The sequence below is a fragment of the Sorex fumeus genome, unplaced genomic scaffold (assembly GCF_029834395.1).
Source record: "Sorex fumeus unplaced genomic scaffold, SorFum_2.1 ptg000012l, whole genome shotgun sequence".
NCBI lineage: Eukaryota > Metazoa > Chordata > Mammalia > Eulipotyphla > Soricidae > Sorex > Sorex fumeus.
The window spans coordinates 87608-106962 of NW_026606069.1; the positions used below are offsets into that span (position 1 = coordinate 87608).

Consider the following 19355-nt stretch of genomic DNA (forward strand, 5'->3'; position numbering starts at 1 on the left):
CACTGAGGGAGGGAGCTGGCAACTTTCACAACTGGTAGGGAGAATTGGGAATAGCCAAAGGGCTAGAAGGTGCAGCTTCCATGGCTGCTAAGGAGGCAGTGCTGGAAAGTTTCCACAAGTTTTGCTTAGTTGGATGACAACTGGGGTTGGGGTAGTAACCATTAAGGCCTTTCCTGGAATGCCCATACTCCATAACCGCAGTTTAACCCCTTTTCCAATAGCTCCTAGTTTTCTATTATTGGAGGCTGGATCTCAGATAAGGCCATCAATTGATACTTGAAGAAGGTTAACATGGTCCCTGTGGCGTGGGAAAAAGGAGGGGGAGTGCAGGTATTGGTCTAGAGACATTGGAGGGCTGGGGGCAAATCCTTTCCAGCCAGAAACCCATTTACCCCCTTTACAATGTAAAAGAGGACGTGTTCGGACAGAAGTCCAGATGAACTCAGAGAATCCCATGTCCAGGGGAAGCTGGGCTGCATTACCCACTACATCCAGGACTACCGGGACCTCCACACCATGAATTGTGATGGCACCTGCAGTGTCTCTGGGCCTCCGTGCTCAGAATTCACCTCTATCAAGGCCCATATGGAGGGGCCCAAGCAGGCCCCATGTCAGAGATCAGTTCAGTTCTTTTTTTTTTTTTTTTTAGTTAGTGAATCACCAGGAGGTACAGTTATAGACTTACAAAATTTTTGTGCTTGTGTTTCAGTCATACAATGATTGAGTACCCATCCCTCCACCAAAGCCCATTTTCCACCACCAGTGGTCCCTGTATCACTCCCACCACCCTCATCCCATCCGCTCCACCCCACCCCGCCTCTGTGGCAGGGCATTCTCTTTTGCTCTCTCTCTCCTTTTCCGTTCTTTTTTTGTTGTTATTTTTCTTATTTTTTACTGAATCACTGTAAGATAGACCCCATGTAAATAATATTCATGTACCTTGCAGAAATAAAAACAGAAATCAACAAAAGAACAATATTGTAGAATACGTACTTTTTTTTGAATTCATAAATATTTTAAAATTATATACTTCTAAACAACCCATTGGTCAAATATTTCAGAGAACTATTTGGGAAAGAGGGTAGTGCTTAATAGGCCTAGTTTTGTAGTGACATCCAGAGGTACTTGAGTGAGCATTTATAGTGCTGGGGATTCAAATCCATTCAACCGTATGAAACACAAGAACCTTACTTCATGTACCATGTTTCCAGTCCCTGTATCAGGAAATCTTTAAGTACTTTTAAAATAAAAATGGATTTACCAAAAAGAATGCAAGGTATTTTTAAAATTTTTAATTATTTTTCATCGATTGCCTCGAGCAGGCCCCAGTAACGTCTCCTTCATCCTAGCCCTGAGATTATATTCAAGGCTCTTTAGGAGAATGAGACCCATCATTGTTACTGGTATTTGGCATATTGGGTATGCCGTGGGGAGTTTGTCAGACTCTGCCATGTGGGCAGGCTACATTCAGTAGCCTGCCAGTTTGTCCAAAGTAGGAATGAGATAATAAGATGTCATAATAAGATGTCGTGCAGCTATGAATGCGGCCGCGCGGTTCCAGGAACTCGTTTATATAGTCTCTGAGTCTTGGCCTTTGATGGGATTATACGGCGCCAAGGTGCCAGTTGGTGGGTGTGACCCCCGCCTACTGGAATTTGGAGGATCAGGGTGGAGGATGCTCAGCCCCAATCCGAGTAGGCTTGGCGATCTTGGCCCCAGAACCTGCGTGGCTTTGTCCCTCTGCCAGTACCTTCATGTGTACTCAGCATAGTGGTGGCTGGTCCTGGAGGTCTCAGCATGGTGGTGACTGGTCCTGGAGGTCTTCGGCTGCCGAGCTCTGGTCGGGGCGGGGAGGGAAGCTCAACCCGCTCTCCTCCAAGGGGCCCCGGCAAGGGCAGCCAGGTGTGGGGTCAGGCGACTGCACTATTCTCTTCCGGGAACTGGTTTTTATAGTTTTTATAATTTTATTTTAGTCATATGTTTCTAATATTTATATTCTCTCACATTCCCACATTCATTTTTTAGCTTCAACTCCCAGAGTATCCTGGAAATCTAATTAATTAACGAATATACTTATTGAATCATCACAAGATATACAGGTAGGACGTTTGCCTTGCGTGCAGCCAGCCCGGCCCAGCTGGGTTTGATTGCTCTGCCCCTCTTGGAGAACCCTGCAAGCTACCGAGAGTATCTCGCCTGCTCGGCAAAGCCTGGAAAGCTACCCACGGCATAATCAATATGCCAAACACAGTAACAACAAGTGTCAAAAAAATGGAGATGTCCCTTGGTCCGCTTGAGCAAAATCGATGAACAAAGGAGGACACAAGATACACAGTTACAAATTTGTTCATGATTGGGTTTCAGACATACAGTGTTCCAACACACATCCTTTCACCAGTGTATATTTCCCACTACCTAGTTTCCCTCACGTCACCCTCCTTCCCATCCTACTTCCCTCACTGGCAGACACTTTTCTTTTCTTATTTTTTTTATAGATGTCTTGACTTTATTTTATTTTAGTGTGGTTTTGTTTTGTTTTGTATTTGTATTTGTTTTTTTTGTTTTGTTTTGTTTTATTAGTGAAACATCATGAGGTACAGTTGTAGACTTACAAGTTGTTGTGCTTGGGTTTCAGTTATACAATGATCGAGTACCCATCCCACCACCAGTGCCCATTCCCCACCCCCACCAATCCCAGTATCCCTCATACCCTCATCCCCCATCCCACCCTGCTTCTGTGGCAGGGCACCCCCCTTTGTTCTATCTCTCCCTTTGGGTGCTGTGGGGCAGACACTTTTCTTTCTCTCTGTATGTCTCTCATTTTCCTTGTCCCTGTCTCTGTCTCTGTCTCTGTCTCTGCCTCTCTCTCTGCCTCTCTCTCTCTCTCTCTCTCTCTCTCTCTTTCCCTCTCACTCCCGCATTCTTTTTTCCTTTCAGCACTCAGTTCTTGTTCAGAGTGTTGGAATTTCCAGCTATCATTGTCACAGTGATCACTTCTCTATCCACCCGCACATACTCCTAACCTGTGGCAAGTTTCCAACTATGAACCAGTCCTCTTAGTCCTCATTTCTATTGTCCTTGGGTATTAGGAGGACATAGTATTCTAAAAAAAATTAAAGGGGCCGGAGATACAGTACAATGGGTAGGGTGTTTGCTTTGCAGGTGGCCAACCTGGGTTCAATCCTCAGCATCCCACATGATCCCCCAAGCGCTGCTGGGAGTAATTTCTGAGTGCATGAGCCAGGAGTAACCCCTGAGCATCACTGAGTCTGATCCAAAAAGGAAAAAAAAATAAGAAAGAAAAAAAGAAAATTAGAAGTATTAAATGTAAAAGGAATAAGAGTTCTGGATTTAATAATATAAGATCCTCCCTTATGGAGTGAAAAACAAGGGGAAACAAGGGGCTGAAGAGATAGCTTTATGGACTAGAGTGCATACTATGTAAGCAGGAGGTCTCTGTTTGATTTCTAACACTGCATAAGGTTCCCAGGCAAAATCAGTAATGACCCCTGAGCACTGACTGTGCTCCTAAGCACTGTTGTGCATTCTCAAACAATTTTTTTTAAATAAAGGAAACTAAAAATAAGAGCATATAAAACCTAAAAGTAGAAGAAAATCAAAATTGTAGTACAATCAGTAAAACTGAAAATCAGAAATGAGTAGAGGGCTTGGGATGTAGCAGCTGTAGCAGAATTTGCCTTGCCTGTGCAGGCAAGAGGTTGGATTTACAGCCTTTCGCCCAAAGAAAACCAAAACCAGCAAAGAAATTATTAAGAAAATTAACAAACCTGAAATTGATTCTTTGCACAGATAACATTGAGGCAATAAACTGGTGACTGGTATAAACAAATCAACTCAATTCAGATTTTAAAATATAGGCTGGTTCCACTATCCCAGTGGCCTAGTTTGGTGAGACTTCATTAGAGAAACGGAGGGTCAGGGGAGGAATATTAAGTAGCAGGAAACTGGCAAGAGTAGGAGAGGACTGCTGGAAATACACCATCGATTTTTCAATCAGGAAACGCTTCTAACAAAAATAAGTCTATGATTGTTTTTTTGCTAAGGAAGCCAGTGAGTTGGATTTTAGATAGGAGACAAGGGAGAGGGGTTAGCTCTAATTTCAAACTCTGGACTTTTCCAGTTGCTCACTGTAATCGTGCTAGTTATGGGATTGCGGAAATTATCTCAAGAGTCTGGAGGGCATTATTTTCATGTGATCTACAGGTTTATCCCTAGAACTTCCCCAAAAGGTGGCACTTGTGAGGTGTAGTGAAACACAAATCTGTCACTGTCACTGTCCTCCCGTCGTTCATTGATTTGATCGAGCGGGTCCAGTAACATCTCCATTGGAGACTTTGTTGTTACTGTGTTTGGCATATCGAATACATCACGGGGAGCTTGCCAGGCTCTGCTGTGCGGGCAAGATACTCTCGGTAGCTTGCCGGGCTCTCCGAGAGGGGCAGAGAAACCGAACTCGGGTCGGGCATGTTGGCTGTGTGCAAGGCAAATGTCCTGCCACTGTGCTATCGCTCTAGCCCAATATAGTGGCAGTTTTTTATTTTTCCTCTTAAGATTAAAATTTAAGTATATTTTATTTATTTTTTGCACACTTTTTAAAGATTTTTTTAATTCTTGTTTTTTTGTGCCACACTGGCTGAACTTAAGGATTACTCATGGCTCTATACTCAAGGATCACTCCTGGTAGGGTCAGGGCATCACATGGGGTACATGCAGGTACACCACCTGCAAAGCAAAAGCCCTCCTAGCTTTACGCTCTCTTTCTGGTCCATAGAACTTACACACTTTTATCACCTCCCACCACTTGTTCAGGGATCAATCATCACGCCTGAATTATTCAATAGACTCTTCATTTGTCTCCCTGATTCTTCTAATTTTACTTCTTGCAATGATACCTTCTTTTTCTTCCTTCCATCCTTACTTTCTTTTGAGGTGAAGAAAAAATATATTGAGAATACTTTGAAAGATGTTAGTCAAATCTTTGAGAGTCAGATGTTTTGCAGTGTCTGCATGGATAGAATTATTGACTGTGTTACCAATGCAAAGGACAATAATATTAAAGGTTGTAGAAATTTATCCTGAAATGTCACCCAATCTTTTCTAGTGAAAAACAAACTTTAGTTTAGCCAAGGAAACAATTGGGATGACAGCCCCATAACACAAAATGGATTTTAATTCTTGAATATTATAGTTACTGAACAATTAATCATATTATGCTTCTTCGGGGGAGGGAAGTATCCTTGGGAATGGATTCTTTTCATTTCATTTTCATTTCATCATCCTGTTAATCTCCGATTGCCTCGAGCAGGCCCCAGTAACAGTAACGTCTCTTTAATCCTAGCCCTGAGATTATATTCACGGCTCTTTAGGAGAATGAGAGCCATCATTGTTACTGGTATTTGGCATATTTGGTACGCCATGGGGAGTTTGCCAGACTCTGCCCTGTGGGCAGGCTACATTCGATAGCCTGCAAGTTTGTCCAAAGTAGGAATGAGATAATAAGATGTCATAAAAAAAAGTTCTGATAAGATGTCGCGAATGCGGCCGCGTGGTTCCGGGATCTGGATTTTATAGTCTCTGAGTCTTGGCCGCTGATGGGATTACACGGCGCCAAGGGGCCAGGTGGTGGGTGTGACCCCCACCTGCTGGAATTTGGAGGATCTGGATGGAAGATGCTCGACTCCAATCTGAGTAGGCTTGGAGGTCTCAGCCCCGGAACCCGCGTGGCTTTGTCCCTCTGCCAGTACCTTCATGTGTGCGGAGAGTGGTCTCAGCATGGTGGTGGCTGGTCCTGGAGGTCTTCGGCTGCCGGAGCCCCGGTCGGGGCGGGGAGGAAAGCTCAACCCGCTCCCCTCCAAGGGGTCCCGGCGAGGGACACCCAGGCGCGGGGGCAAAAGACTGCACTGTTCTCGTCCGGGATCTGGATTTTTCAGTCTCTGAGTCTAAGGGATTCTATTTTTAAAAAACAATTTTTAAGTGCCAGTGATTTAATTTTATTACCGATTGAGTAAAAATATCCATGCCTTCCTTCTCAGACATTTAAAAACAATGTGTTCTATGACCATGGGCAATTTAGGCAAGGTAACAAGTTACCTGAATTTCTCAGCGGTTATAGCACACATTCTTCTGATGGTTAAGATAAAGCATACTTTTCTTCAGGTTTATTCTATGTCAGTAACTGAACATTATAAGGCATCATGCCTCTGAGTGAGTTTCTAAGTTATAGAAACATAAAATAGAACCTCACCCTCATACTTTGTGTTCTATAATTTAATGAAGTTCTTGGTTTCCAATGAGATCAAGTTGAGGATATTATTTCTAACCTTTATTCTCCTTAAGACAGCTTGCTCAATCTCTCTTCTCTCATTATTTTCTAAAGATTCTAAAATTTTCTTCAAGGAGCACAACATGCTATGCTAGGGATTAAGTTCAGAACTTGGTACATCCTCGTTTCAAAAGAACACATTATTTGTAGTCACCAACACTGACTCAAGCCAAACCATCCAACTCCTTTTTAGGACACTTGAATATTCTCCTACTTCCAACCTTGCATCTCCTCTCCAATGCCCTTAAGCTTTCAAGTTTTTCCTTTCTGTTTTGGGCCACCCGGAGGTGTTAGGGGCTATTGTCATCTCTGTGCATGGGGATCACGCCAAGCAGTGCTCAGGTGACCAAGCTGTGCCCTGGGCCTCCTCATGCAAAGCATGCCATCCAGCCCTCTGATCTATCTGTCTGTTCTCACACACCCTCTAACATCTCTGGTCTCTTCTTGATCCTCTCTAGTACAACTCCTACTCCTTTTCCGGGACCTTCCTTCAGCTCTGGGATGGCTTAGCATCTCAGCTAGCAGCTCTCCTTTCTGTTCATTTTCTAGCAGATGGAGCACCCTTTGCTCCAACGTCTTTGTGCAAGCAGATTGCTTCGTTGTCTTTCTTGTTGCTACTGATTGTCTGGTTGTCATTTTCTCCAGATCTAAGCTGCCCCTAACTCAATTTCCTCCCAGGCTCTCCACTTTATTTAAACACGATAGTTTATAAAGTTGTTTGTGATGATTTATTAGAGGCATTCACTATTCCAATACCAATCCCTCCACCACTGTCACCTTCTGTTCACCTTTGTCTCCATTGTCCTACTCCCCACTGAAGCCTCTCCCAGTAGCAGGCTCATAATTATTCATTTTATATACTTTGTTGCATGATGGGCAATAGCACAGCAGGTAGGGTATTTAGCTTTCACACGGCCAACCCAGGTTCGATTCCTCTGTCCCTCTCAGAGAGCTCCTCAAGCTACTGAGAGTATGCCACCCACACAGCAGAGCCTGGCAAGCTCCCTGCGGCATATTTGATATGCCAAAAACATTAACAACAAGTCTCACAATGGAGACATTACTGGTACCCGCTCGAGCAAATCAATGAACAACAGGAGGAAATGCTAGGGGGCTATATTGCTTGTTACCACTAAATGGCTAATAGAATGATAAAAAAAATTCATAAAAGAAAATTTCTGAAAAGTTATTGTATCTCACCATGGGGATATTAAGTCCTTGCCTTGGCTTCATCTTGTCCTCAATAAACAGTAAAGCCAGCATTATTATTTTAACTCTTCTTTGGTTTTGGGTCATTGTGCAGGGTTTGACACTGCTCCCTGAATGTTGCTCTGGTGTACATGGGCCATTGCTACTAGAGACAAAGCCCTAGGCTTCTTAGGGCACAGCATATGCTCCAGCCCTTTGAGATGTCTTCCTGGCTCCATCTATTCATTTGTGTGCTTATAAATTTATACAAAGGTTATGCTGAAAATCCTACAGAAGTTTAATCTCCATATGATCCCTGATATAAACTATATCCTCATATATCTCCTCATTCCTTATATAAATATTGGCTTGATTTCTGTTTTTTCCCTTGAAACTAAGTTACTTTGGATGAAGTGGAGTGAACAATCAAAGATAATACAGAGGTTAAGTAGTGACAGACACAGGTCTGATTCCCAGCAATGCATATGATACCACGACTACAAAGCCAGAAGCTCCAAGAACTGCCCATTTCTCAAAAAAAAAAAATACTGTGACCAGGCCCATAAGTTGATAAGCTGATTCCATTCCCAACTCCCAATAAATCTCAACCACATTGCCAGTGTAGCCCTGGTGACTACTCTCCTTATACTGCTGGGTATGACCCAAGCAGTGAACTGGCACATCAGAGTTGAGTTTCACTGGCTGTGAGTGACTGCTCCTCACACCACCCCAGACCCCAGTACTAAAAAATGGCCCCTATAAAGATTAGGTTCCCTTGGACAACATATTTAAGTTGTGTCTGTAAGCAGGTAGGTGCTTGGATTAGGCCAAGATGAAATTTGGTATTCTTAGGAAACAGGAACACTTAGCCAATAGTTTGAATTAACTAGTTCTCCCTACTTGTCTACAACCATTTCTCATGGAGACATTGTGCAACATGTTCACATGTGGATTCAGAATAGCACATCTGGAAAATTTGAACCTTTCAGATTTTTATCATCACCATCCCAAAGCCCATTCTTATTGTTGGGCAGTGGAGGGGCTGGCCATAATAGATGTTGTTCAGGGCTTACCCACCTGACTCTGTGCTCGGGGATCACACCTGGTAGAGTTTAAGGGACCACATGCAGTATTTTAGATTGATCAAGTGTCATCTGTGAGCATGCTCTTAAGTCTGGTAAGGTACTATTTCTCTAGTCTCTAACTCCCATCTTTTCTGACCTTAGGGGAGAGTAGGAACTGGCATTTTATCAAGACTAGAAAAGTCCTGTGATAGTAAAGGAACCAAGGGAACGGTACATATTTGGTGTGCAGCTGACTGGTTGATCCTCTGCAGAGCTTGGAGTACTACCGTATGTGGTCCAATATCCCCTGCCTCTCAAATGTTGAGTGGGAGAGAAGACTTGATCGATTCCATGCATAGGGAATACCAGCACTGTATGGTCCCTTTAGCACCACCAGGTGTGGACCCGCACAAAAGGAAGAGTAAATAATATAAGTAAATTAGTAGGACAAACTCCTTGAGGGACTGGGAATTATAATAAAAGTCACTTCCCCTTTTTTTCAGAGAGGTATACCAAGTTCTAATCCAGGACACTCCCAGAGAATCCCTGGTTAAGTCTGGATTACCAAGGATGGAGCTCAGTGCTCCGACATGGCTCACCAGCCATTTGAGAGTAGATGCTCTTTGGAGCAGCAATCCGGAGCCTTGAATGAAACTGAGGCTCTTCCAGGCTCCAACCTCCATTACCCACATCTTGCTGTCTCTCTGTTTACCTGGCCCGTTGACTCTAGGTGTGTCTGTGTCTGTGCATTAGGATCTCTGCCAAGTGTAGCCGAAGTCAACTAGCAGCAGAGCTCTAATGTGAAATAATATACCTTAGATGGTTGTGGCTATTAGGCCCCGCCCAGCAGAGACTACTGACTTCTTCACTAGGCAGGAAGTGGGGGCAGGGGCAGGCAGGGAAGGGCAGGATGGGGTGGGGAGGGGCAGAGAGGGGGCAGGAAGGGACAGGGAGGGGTTGGGAGGGAGAAGATTAGTGGAACTAGGGAGGAGCCAAGAGGATGCTGAGATTATCTGGTTTAGAAGGAGAGGGTCCAACCCGAGTCCAGCTAGGCAGACTAGGAACAATGTTTACATGCATTTGCACCTTAATCATCCTCCCTTGTATTTCTAAATGCCACTTAATACCATTTTTGTCAGAGGAAGAAACAAATCTGAATATGGGCATGGGTTGGGGCGGTGTCATCTCTCCTCAGTGATGCTGGCTTTGGACCCGGTTTCAAACGGGTCAGTGGTCTCTAGTCTCCAGTACTGTGCAGAAGGAAAGAGAAACTGGGGGAGTGGGGAAATAGCACAGCGAGTAGGGCGTTTGCCTTGCACACGGCCGACCCGGGTTCGATTCCCAGCACCCCATATGGTCCCCTGAGAACCTCAAGGGTTAACTCCTGAGTGTTGAGCCAGGAGTAACCCCTGTGCATCGCTGGGTGTGACCCAAAGATTTAAAAAAAAAATTTTTGGTTCCCTGCAAGTTTACATCTGGCTGTAAAATTCCCCGTGATCATAGAATTTCTCACTGAAGAGGCACGGTTCCTAGAAATTACTCTGGACCTGCTTGTCATTCAGGTAGGTTAATCAGAGAGTCGGAGCCACTGAGACAATTGTGTAGTTCCGGTTCCCTGAATCATTGTGCCCAAAAAATGAAAGGGACACGTGACAAGATTAACAGTCCTGTATAGTGCAAATCTTAAATTACTTTATTCTATGCTATGATCTATAAATTACTAAGAAATGGGTTTTTGCACTGTTGTTTCTTGGTTTTATTTTCAGGGGAGGTACACTTAGCAATGCTCATAGACCACTAGATAATAGGGGTTCTCTCTTGCCATGCTCTGGGAACCATTCCATGCCTGAAATTGAGATCAAGCTTCCACATGCAAGATATAAGTTCAGTCCTTTGAGCTATCTCTCCATTCCTGGGAACTTAGCTCTATTAAGATTGTCCACAGTTTTGTTTGATTGTTTTTGGGCCATGCGGGTGATATGCAAGTATTATTCCTCTCTCTGCACTCAAAAATTACTCCTGGTTGTACTCAGATACCATATAGGATGCTGAGAATTGAACTCAATTCAATTCAATTGGCCCAGGTGGGCCACTTGCAAGACAAAAGCCCTTATCTGCTGCACTATCTCTTTGACCCCTGATTGTCCAGTTCTTTCAGCTTGCTTCACTTGTTCTTCAATTTTACATCCTTAGGAGCGATAGCACAGTGGGTAAGACATTTGCCTTGCACACGGCTGACATGGCCGACCTGGGTTTGATTCCTTCACCCTTCTCGGAGAGCCCAGCAAGCTACCAAGAGTATCTCACCCGCACAGCAAAGACTGGCAAGCTCCCCGTGACGTATTCAATATGCCAAAAACAGTAACAACAAGTCTCACAATTTGTTGTGAGATGTTACTGGGTCTGCTTGCGCAAATCAATGAACAATGAGAGGACACTGCTACAGTGCTATATTGCATATATGTACACACATGTATCTACGTATAATATATATATATATCATTCATATATATCATCCAATGCTTGTATTTTTCTTTTTAGTTAGGTCACTTCACATATTTACTTTCAATTTCTTCAGTTTTCTTGGGGATTACAAACTTTTACCTTCTGTTTCAAAATAAATGAACCGAGGTGTAGCCCCATAATGAACAAACAAAAATTTCTGGGTCTCCTACAGGCAAAGCTTGAGCTCAGTGCATTGAGTTATCTCTCCTTCCCCTTCCCTTTCACCCCCCCCCCCAACAGATTAGGAGCTGGAGTGATACCACAAGGGGTTAGAGCGTCTGCCTTGCACGCAGCTGACCTGGGTTTGATTTTTCTGTCCCTCTCGGAGAGCCCTACTGAGGGTATCCCGCCTGCACAGCAGAGTTTGGCAAGCTCCCTGTGGCATATTCGATATGCCAAAAACAGTCACAACAAGTCTCACAATGTAGACATTACTTGTGCCCCCTCAAGCAAATCGATGAACAATGGGAGGACAGTGCTACAGTGCTAACTGGTTTGTCTATCAGTTACAAAAGTCTGCCACATTTTCTTCATACAGTGATCACTGGAAGGGCATGCCATTTTCTTTCATCTGTTAACTATAGTGAATAATGAATGCAACAGTAAATACTGATGGATAATAACATTTTTGTTCATCGGGGAGATATCAAAATTGTGTTATTGGATCTACTATAAGCAGTAGCTCTAACAGGTTTGAGGTGCTGACTTATACCTATCTTGGTTTATGTTTTTGTCATAATAAATGATGAGGAGTATATATTTCAGGGGCCTGTTGGTCAGTCTTATTTGGGAAATGTATATTCAGATTTACTGATGATATTTTCATTTCATTGTTCTTTTTTCTTTTCTTTTTTTTCCCCCTTTTGGGTCACATCCGGCAATGTATAGGGATTACTCCTGGCTCGTGCTCTGAGGAATTACTACTGGATCAGGGGACATATGGGATGTTGGGAATCAAACCCAGGTCAGCATTGTGCAAGGCAAAAGCCCTACCCACTGTATTACTGGTCCAGCCCCTCATTGGTTTCTTTGATTTTTGTTTTTGTTTTAAGTCAAAGCTGAAACACTGGTTTGCACAATGCAAATGTTTATATACTTTAGGAGCATAATGTTACCATACCCTGTCAACCACAAAAATGCTAATATCCTCCACCAGAGCCCATTGAACCTTAGCCCACACCAACTACCCATGGCAAATTCAGTTCTATTTTCAGAATCCGAAGAACCAGTGGCCATAAAATAAATAGAAAACATCTTAGTTATTTATTTCTTGACATCCAAGTCTTGGAGGACTTCACCCCAATAGCAAGAAAAATGAAAGAGGGCCAGAGAAATAGAACAGTGGGTAGGGTGTTTGCCTTGCATAAAACTGACTCAGGTTTGATTCCTGGCATTCCAAGCCTGCCAGGAGTAATTCCTGAGTGCAGATTCAGGGGTAGCCCCTGAACACCACTGGATGTGACCCAAAAGCCAAAAGAAGAAAAGGAAATAAAAGAAAAAGCAAACAATTGCCTCTACATCAAATTTTAAAGACTTTACACAACAAAAGAGCACTGTAGCATGGTAGCACTGTCCTCCTGTTGTTTATCGAGTTGCTCGAGTGGGCACCAGTAATGTCTCAAAACAAATTGTGAGCTTTGTTGTTATAGTTTTGGGCATATCGAATATGTCACAGGTAGCTTACCAGGCTTTGCTGTGCAGGCGAGATACTCTCGGTAGCTTGCCGGGCTCTCCAAGAGGGGTGGAGGAATTGAACCCGGGTCGGCCGCGTTCAAGCCTAATGCCCTACCTACTGTGCTATTGCTCCAGCCCACAACAAAAGAGAATAGTAAGAAAGCAAAAAGGCTTTCTTACTATTGCTTTTGTACTGGTTGGGAAAAATATTTGCATATATACCACAGTTTAATACCCATGGTATATGAAGAATTCATGCAACTCAAATGTAAAAGAAAATCAAAGATGGGACCAAAGCGATAGTACAGTGGGTAGGGTACTTGCCTTGCATGGTGCCAATCTGGATTCTATCCCTGCTACCCTGCATCATCCCTGAGTCATTCCTGGGTATCCTTATCATAAAAGATATGACAGATACTCTTTTCTTGAATATATATATGTATATATATATATATATATATATATATATATATCAGGGCTGTTAGAGTGCTTTCACATTTTACAATTATTTTTTGTTTGTTTAGGTTTCTGTTTCTGGTTTTGATTTTGGACTACACTGGCAGTGCTCAGTACCTTCTCCTGGCTTTGTGTTCAGAAGCCATTCCTTGCTGTGATCGAGGGACTATCTGTGGTGCCAGAGATTATACCAGGTAAACCATGTCAGCCTCGTACCACAAAACATGCTATCCACTATACTATAACTCTGCTCATGATTGATTTTTTTTTTTTTTTTGCTTTGGATCACACCCAGAGGTTCTTAGGGCATGCTCCTAGTTCTGTGCTCTGGGATCACTCCTGTTGATGATCACTTAATCACTTAATCACTTAACTTCCCGTTAGTCGTCGATTTGCTCGAGCGGGCACCAGTAATGTTTCCATTTGTCCCTGTCGCGTGCTAGTGTAGCCCAATGGCATCTGTTCGCTCCAGGAACATGAAGGGCCTCAAACCGATCGTTCATGATCTTGACGAAGATGTCTGACCATCTGGTAGGTGGGCGGCCACGCGGTCTTTTGACATCCTGTGGAATCCAATCAGTAACAGCTCTAGTCCAACGGTCGTCTTTATATATGTTAATGCAGGAAGAACAGTGGAATCAAAGAGATGTGCCCGGAGCCGGAGGTTCTTCGTCCTCTTAGCTATTTCTTCGACGTTCTTGAAGGCGTTCCAAGCCGCTCTCTTCCTCCTGCGCAGCTCGGGTGCCAGGTCATTTGTCATGTTGACCTCTCGACCTAGGTACACATAGCTGTTGCATTCGGAGATGGTCGTTCCATTGAGAGCGAATGGGGCGTCAGGAACAAGGCTGTTTCTCATAAACATTGTCTTCGTAAGATTCAGCTGTAGTCCTACCTTTCCACACTCACGGTCAAAGTCGGCCAGCATTTGTGCCGCTTGGCTGATGTTTGGTGTTATTAAAACAATGTCATCAGCAAAGCGGAGGTGGTGTAGTTGCTGACCATCTATCTTCACTCCCATTCCTTCCCATTCCAGTCGTTGCATGATGTTCTCGAGGGTGGCACTGAAGAGTTTCGGTGAAATGGTATCACCCTGTCGCACCCCTCTCTTGATCAATGATCACTTCTTTGTAGAATGGTGAGATCCTGGTAGTGAATCCGCAATACAGCTCACGGAGGATCCTGATGTATTGGGCTTGAATGCCCTGATTGGCTAGGGCTTCAATGACCGCTTCCGTCTCAACAGAATCAAAGGCCTTCTTTAAATCAATGAACGTTAAACAGAGCGGCATCTTGAACTCCTGAGAAACCTCAGTGAGCTTGGTTACCGTGTGGATATGGTCGATTGTGCTGAATCCTTTGTGGGACCCGGCTTGCTCGCATGGTTGTCCTTCATCTAGTGTTCTGCCAATCCTATTTAGGATGACTCGAGTGAACAACTTGTAGATGACAGACAATAGGCAGATCGGGCGATAGTTGCCAATGTCATGGATGTCTCCCTTCTTGAACAGTAGTACGGTCCTGCTGGTTTTCCATTGGGACGGAACCTTGCATTCAGACAGGTAGCGAGTGAAGAGCCGAGCCAGTGTATTGATGAGTACTGACGGCAGGTTCTTCGAGTGTTCAGGTCTGACCTTGTCTGGGCCGGGTGCTGTTTGTTTCTTTACCGACAAAATGGCGTGTCTGATTTCGGAAGGGAGAACGTTGGGAACGACATATCCATCCTGTGGAATTTGATATGTCGGCAAGTGGACATGGCTATCGAAGAGATTTGAGTAGAAGTCATGGATAATCTTCTCCATTGCCGTTCTGGAGGATGTGATGGATCCATCAGGACGTTGGAGGGCAGTCATCCTGATCAGGAAGCCAAATGTGTGACAGAGGGTCACATCCAGATTGGTACCACACAATTGGTACAGCAGCTGCTGTAGTGTGGGTGTGTTCGGCCACACCCTACCCTGTGTGTCTAGGATTACCCCTGGCAGATGCTGAGGCACAGTAGGGTGTGGCCCTGAAACAAAAACAAACACAAATTGACCTCTCCTATATAAGCAGCCTTAACTTTAAGTGCTCTAACTCTTGGGTTCTATCTTGGGATTCTATCTTGGAGAAGAGACCATCCTGGCTGGAAAAATGGCACCTCCCAGGCCATTTCCGAGTTCCCAGGCCTCAAGGGCTCATCAGCTGCAAGCGTTCCTCAGCCTGAGGAGGAGATGGTGCTGCCTGGCTTCCCGGACATCGACAGCTTCATGAAGTTTGCTCTCAGGTCAGTGGAGGCAGTCATTAAGGCATCTGGGAGCCTGCCACAATCTGGCCCAGAATATGATTTTTACCAAAGTTTTCCTGGCTTCCAAGCATTGTGTGAGACTCAAGGAGACAGAATACGTGAGGGCATGAGCAGAATGATGCAGTACTACGGGTGTCAGAGCTACATCAAGGACTGCAGGAAAGTGACGGACTTGGAAGACAAATTTGATTTATTGGTTGACGCCAATGATGCTATTCTGGACGGAGTGGACATTTTACTGGATGAAGCTTCAGGCATGAAGAAGCATCAGCTGCCCGTCCTCCCCATAGGATCACAAGCCCGCCAAATGATCATGTCCAGCTGGAACCGGAAGGTAGGAGAATCAGGCAAAAAAACAAAATCGGAACCCTTCCGGTTGCTTCACGTGAAGAACATCATCCGACCGCAGCTTAAATTCCGAGAGAAGATCGACAATTCCAACACTCCATTTGTTCCAAAGATCTTCATCAAGCCCAACGCCCTGAAACCTCTCCCTCGGGCGCTGTCTAAGGAGAGTCGGGAGCACACCAAGAACCAATCAGAGGACCCGGATGTGCCACCGGCCCTGGTCCACTTCCTCCACCAGCAGCGGACCCAGCAGGTAGAGTAGGACGTGTTCGCACACCCCTATCAGTACGAACTGGATCACTTTACGCCCCCAGAGTGGGCGCTTCAGAAACCGCAGCCCCAAGCCTACAAGCCCCTGGAGGACACTGCCTGCCACTTGGTGACCTCGCTGGACCAACTCGTGCAACTCAACGCGACGCTCCTGGCCTGTTGGGAATTTGCGGTGGACTTGGAGCATCACTTTTACCGGAGCTTCCTGGGCCTGACCTGCCTGATGCAGATTTCCACGCGCACCGAAGACTTCATCATCGACACGCTGGAGCTGCGCAGTGACATGTACCTCCTCAACGAGAGCTTCACAGACCCTGCCATCGTGAAGGTCTTCCACGGCGCTAACTCAGACATAGAATGGCTGCAGAAGGACTTCGGGCTGTACGTGGTGAACATGTTCGACACGCAGCAGGCAGCGCGCCTTCTTCAGCTGGGCCGGCACTCCCTGGACCACTTGCTGAAACGCTACTGCAACGTGCAGGCGAACAAGCAGTATCAGCTGGCCGACTGGAGGATGCGCCCTTTGCCGGAGGAAATGCTCCACTATGCCCGCGAGGACACCCACTACCTGCTCTACATCTACGACTGCATGAGGCTGGAGCTGTGGGCTGCTGCCAGCGAGCAGCCCACGAAGGCCCGGGTGGTGTGGCAGCGCAGTAGGGACATCTGCCTCCGGAAGTTCGCCAAACCGCTCTTCACGGATGAGTCCTACCTGAAGCTGTATGAGAAGCTGAAGACGCCTCTTAACGCACAGCAGCTGACAGCCTTCCGGCTGCTGTTCGCCTGGAGGGATCACCTGGCAAGGAGGGAGGATGAGAGTTGCTGCTATGTCTTGCCCAACCGCATGATGCTGAAGATCTCAGAAGAGCTGCCCGAGGAGCCCCAGGGCATCATTGCCTGCTGCACCCCCGTCCCGCCTCTGGTATGGCAACAACTTCATGAGCTGCATCTTCTCATCCAGAAGGCGCGAGGAACCCCTCTGTGCCAGTCGGAAGTTTCCACCGGAGTGAGGAGAGCACTGCTGCCCCATCCCGAGAGGCTGGAAAATGTTCTCGTTGGACCTCACGACCGCTCCCACGCTTGGTCTGGTGACTACCCTGCCGTCCCCACCAATAGGCCTGTCCCGGACCAGACGCAGGCCGGCCTCTTCCCAGCCCAGCACGAAGAGAAGACCCTGGTGGCCACCAGCCGCTTCGTTGCCACGGCCGCGGACACCTTGTTTAATGAGGCAAGTGCAGAGCAAAAGGACAAAACCCAGAAGAAAGTCCAGCCAGTGATGCAGTACTTGGAGAACCCATTCGGGATGCTTCCGCAGATGCTCCAACACCACGCCCACGCCCAGGCAGCCAAGGCCGACCCTTCCTCCAGCATCAATGAAATCAGCGAGCGCTGGGAGCTGGCCAGCCAGGCGCAGGGACAGAAGGACTCTAAGGACACCGCCAGGAAGAGGGCAGCCCAGGCGACAGCCGCCCAAGACGAGGCCAAGGAAGGGTCGCAGACCCCTGCCCAGCCGGCTCTGTCGCTCAGCCAGCAGATCGCCCTGGAAAACGCTGCCAAGAAGAGAGAGCGAACAAGTGACCCCAGAGCCCCTGAACAGAGACAAGAGAAGAAATGGTCCAAACTGGCTGAGAAGCCCCAGGAACCCAGGGAGGCGCGGGAGAAAGCTTCTACTTCCTTTGACTACCGCAAGCCAAACGTCCAGGCGTTTGCTGGAAACAGCAAGTCCCAAGCGGCCTCCCAGTTTGACCCCGGAAAGCAGATCGTAGCTGGCAAGAAATTCATCGCAGCCAAAGAACTCAAACAGACCGCGGGAAACAAAAGCATGTCCTTCCTTCCCCGGGAGTTGAACAGAGGGTTCAGATGCAACTGGCCCAGGAGACCGCATCCGCCAGATTTCCGGGGTCTTCCCAGGACCGGGAGGCAACGGCCTTGGGATGGTTTTGTATACCATCCCAATTTTAACACTGTTAGAAATAATTGTTACTGGGAAAAAGAATAACTAAACTGGAGCTTGTGACCCCATGTGCAGTCACGTATTTGAATAGGTGGTGCTAAAGAATCTTTTTGCATTTGTTTTTCTCGTTTGTTTTTGGGTTTTATATCCAGTGGTACTCAGAATTTATGCCTGGGTCTGTACTCAGGAATTACACCGGGCACGCTTGAGGGACCATGTGGGGTGCTGTGGATCAAACTGGGGCTGGCTGTGGGGACAAGGCAAATCCCTTAGTTGCTGTACTATTGCTTCACTCCAAAAATCTTTAAAAAAATTGTTTTAGGATCAGAGAGTCGGTACATCAGGGACAGTTCTTGTATTTTGGTTCCAGGAATACCTTAGGGAGTGATTCCCAAGCACAAAGACAGGAGCAAGCCCTAAGCACAGCCAGGTACGGCTCAACCCTCCTGCCTACAGCAAATTAAATAAAAAACTGTTTTAAAATACATTTCTTAGTTCTGGAGATCAATGGATTGATGCTTTACACGGAGGAAAATTGAGTGTTGATTCGTGGCACCATATGGTTCCTGAGCACTGTTAGATTAGTGCCCAGCACAGATCTAGGAATAACCCCTGAGCACCACTGGATGTACCCATTCCAAATTATTTGTGATTATTTTCTGGAAATGTTTGAATTGTGTACATATGCATATACATGTACACCTGTATACTTGAATTGTATATACATATTACTCAAGTTGCATAAAAACTTATCGGATAGAGGGACTAGAGTGGTAGTTGAAGCTTGCCTTAAAAACCTTAGAGTGAAATATTAGATTATTTTGGTTCTGCTTTGGGGCAGGGATTGGGGTTCAGGATGGGATGATGGGAAGATCATCAAAATATGATGATGGGAAGATGTAATGATGATGGGACTGGTGTTTGAATATTAAATGTAATAAGATATTGTGAACTACTTTATAAAATAATTTTTTTTGAAAAGCTTGCCTTGCATATGTCAGACCTGGGTGGTTCAATTTCTGGCACCCCATGGTGCCCAAGCACTGCAGGAGTGACCCCTGATCACAGAACCAAGAGTAACACTGCCAAGTGTGGCCAAAAAGTAAAAACAAAATACCCCAAAACATATTGAGTGAAGGTGGTGGTGAAGGCCAGACAACTGGTACAGCAGGTAAGGCATCTACTTTGCCCACGGCTGAACTAGATTCAATCCCCAGCACTATTTGTGGTCCTCCAGCACTTCAAGGAATGATCTCTGAGACCGAGAGG

At 45.7% G+C, this 19355-nt stretch overlaps 1 protein-coding gene across 1 annotated transcript; it reads left to right on the top strand.

The window, feature by feature from the left end:
* The first annotated feature begins 291 nt into the window (after window positions 1–291).
* On the top strand, window positions 292–18131 carry LOC130020423 (exosome component 10-like). Its single transcript, XM_056111035.1, is given in 3 exon segments — window positions 292–330; window positions 412–610; window positions 15394–18131. Coding segments are annotated over 3 exon segments (2976 nt in total).
* The last annotated feature ends 1224 nt before the right edge of the window (window positions 18132–19355 follow it).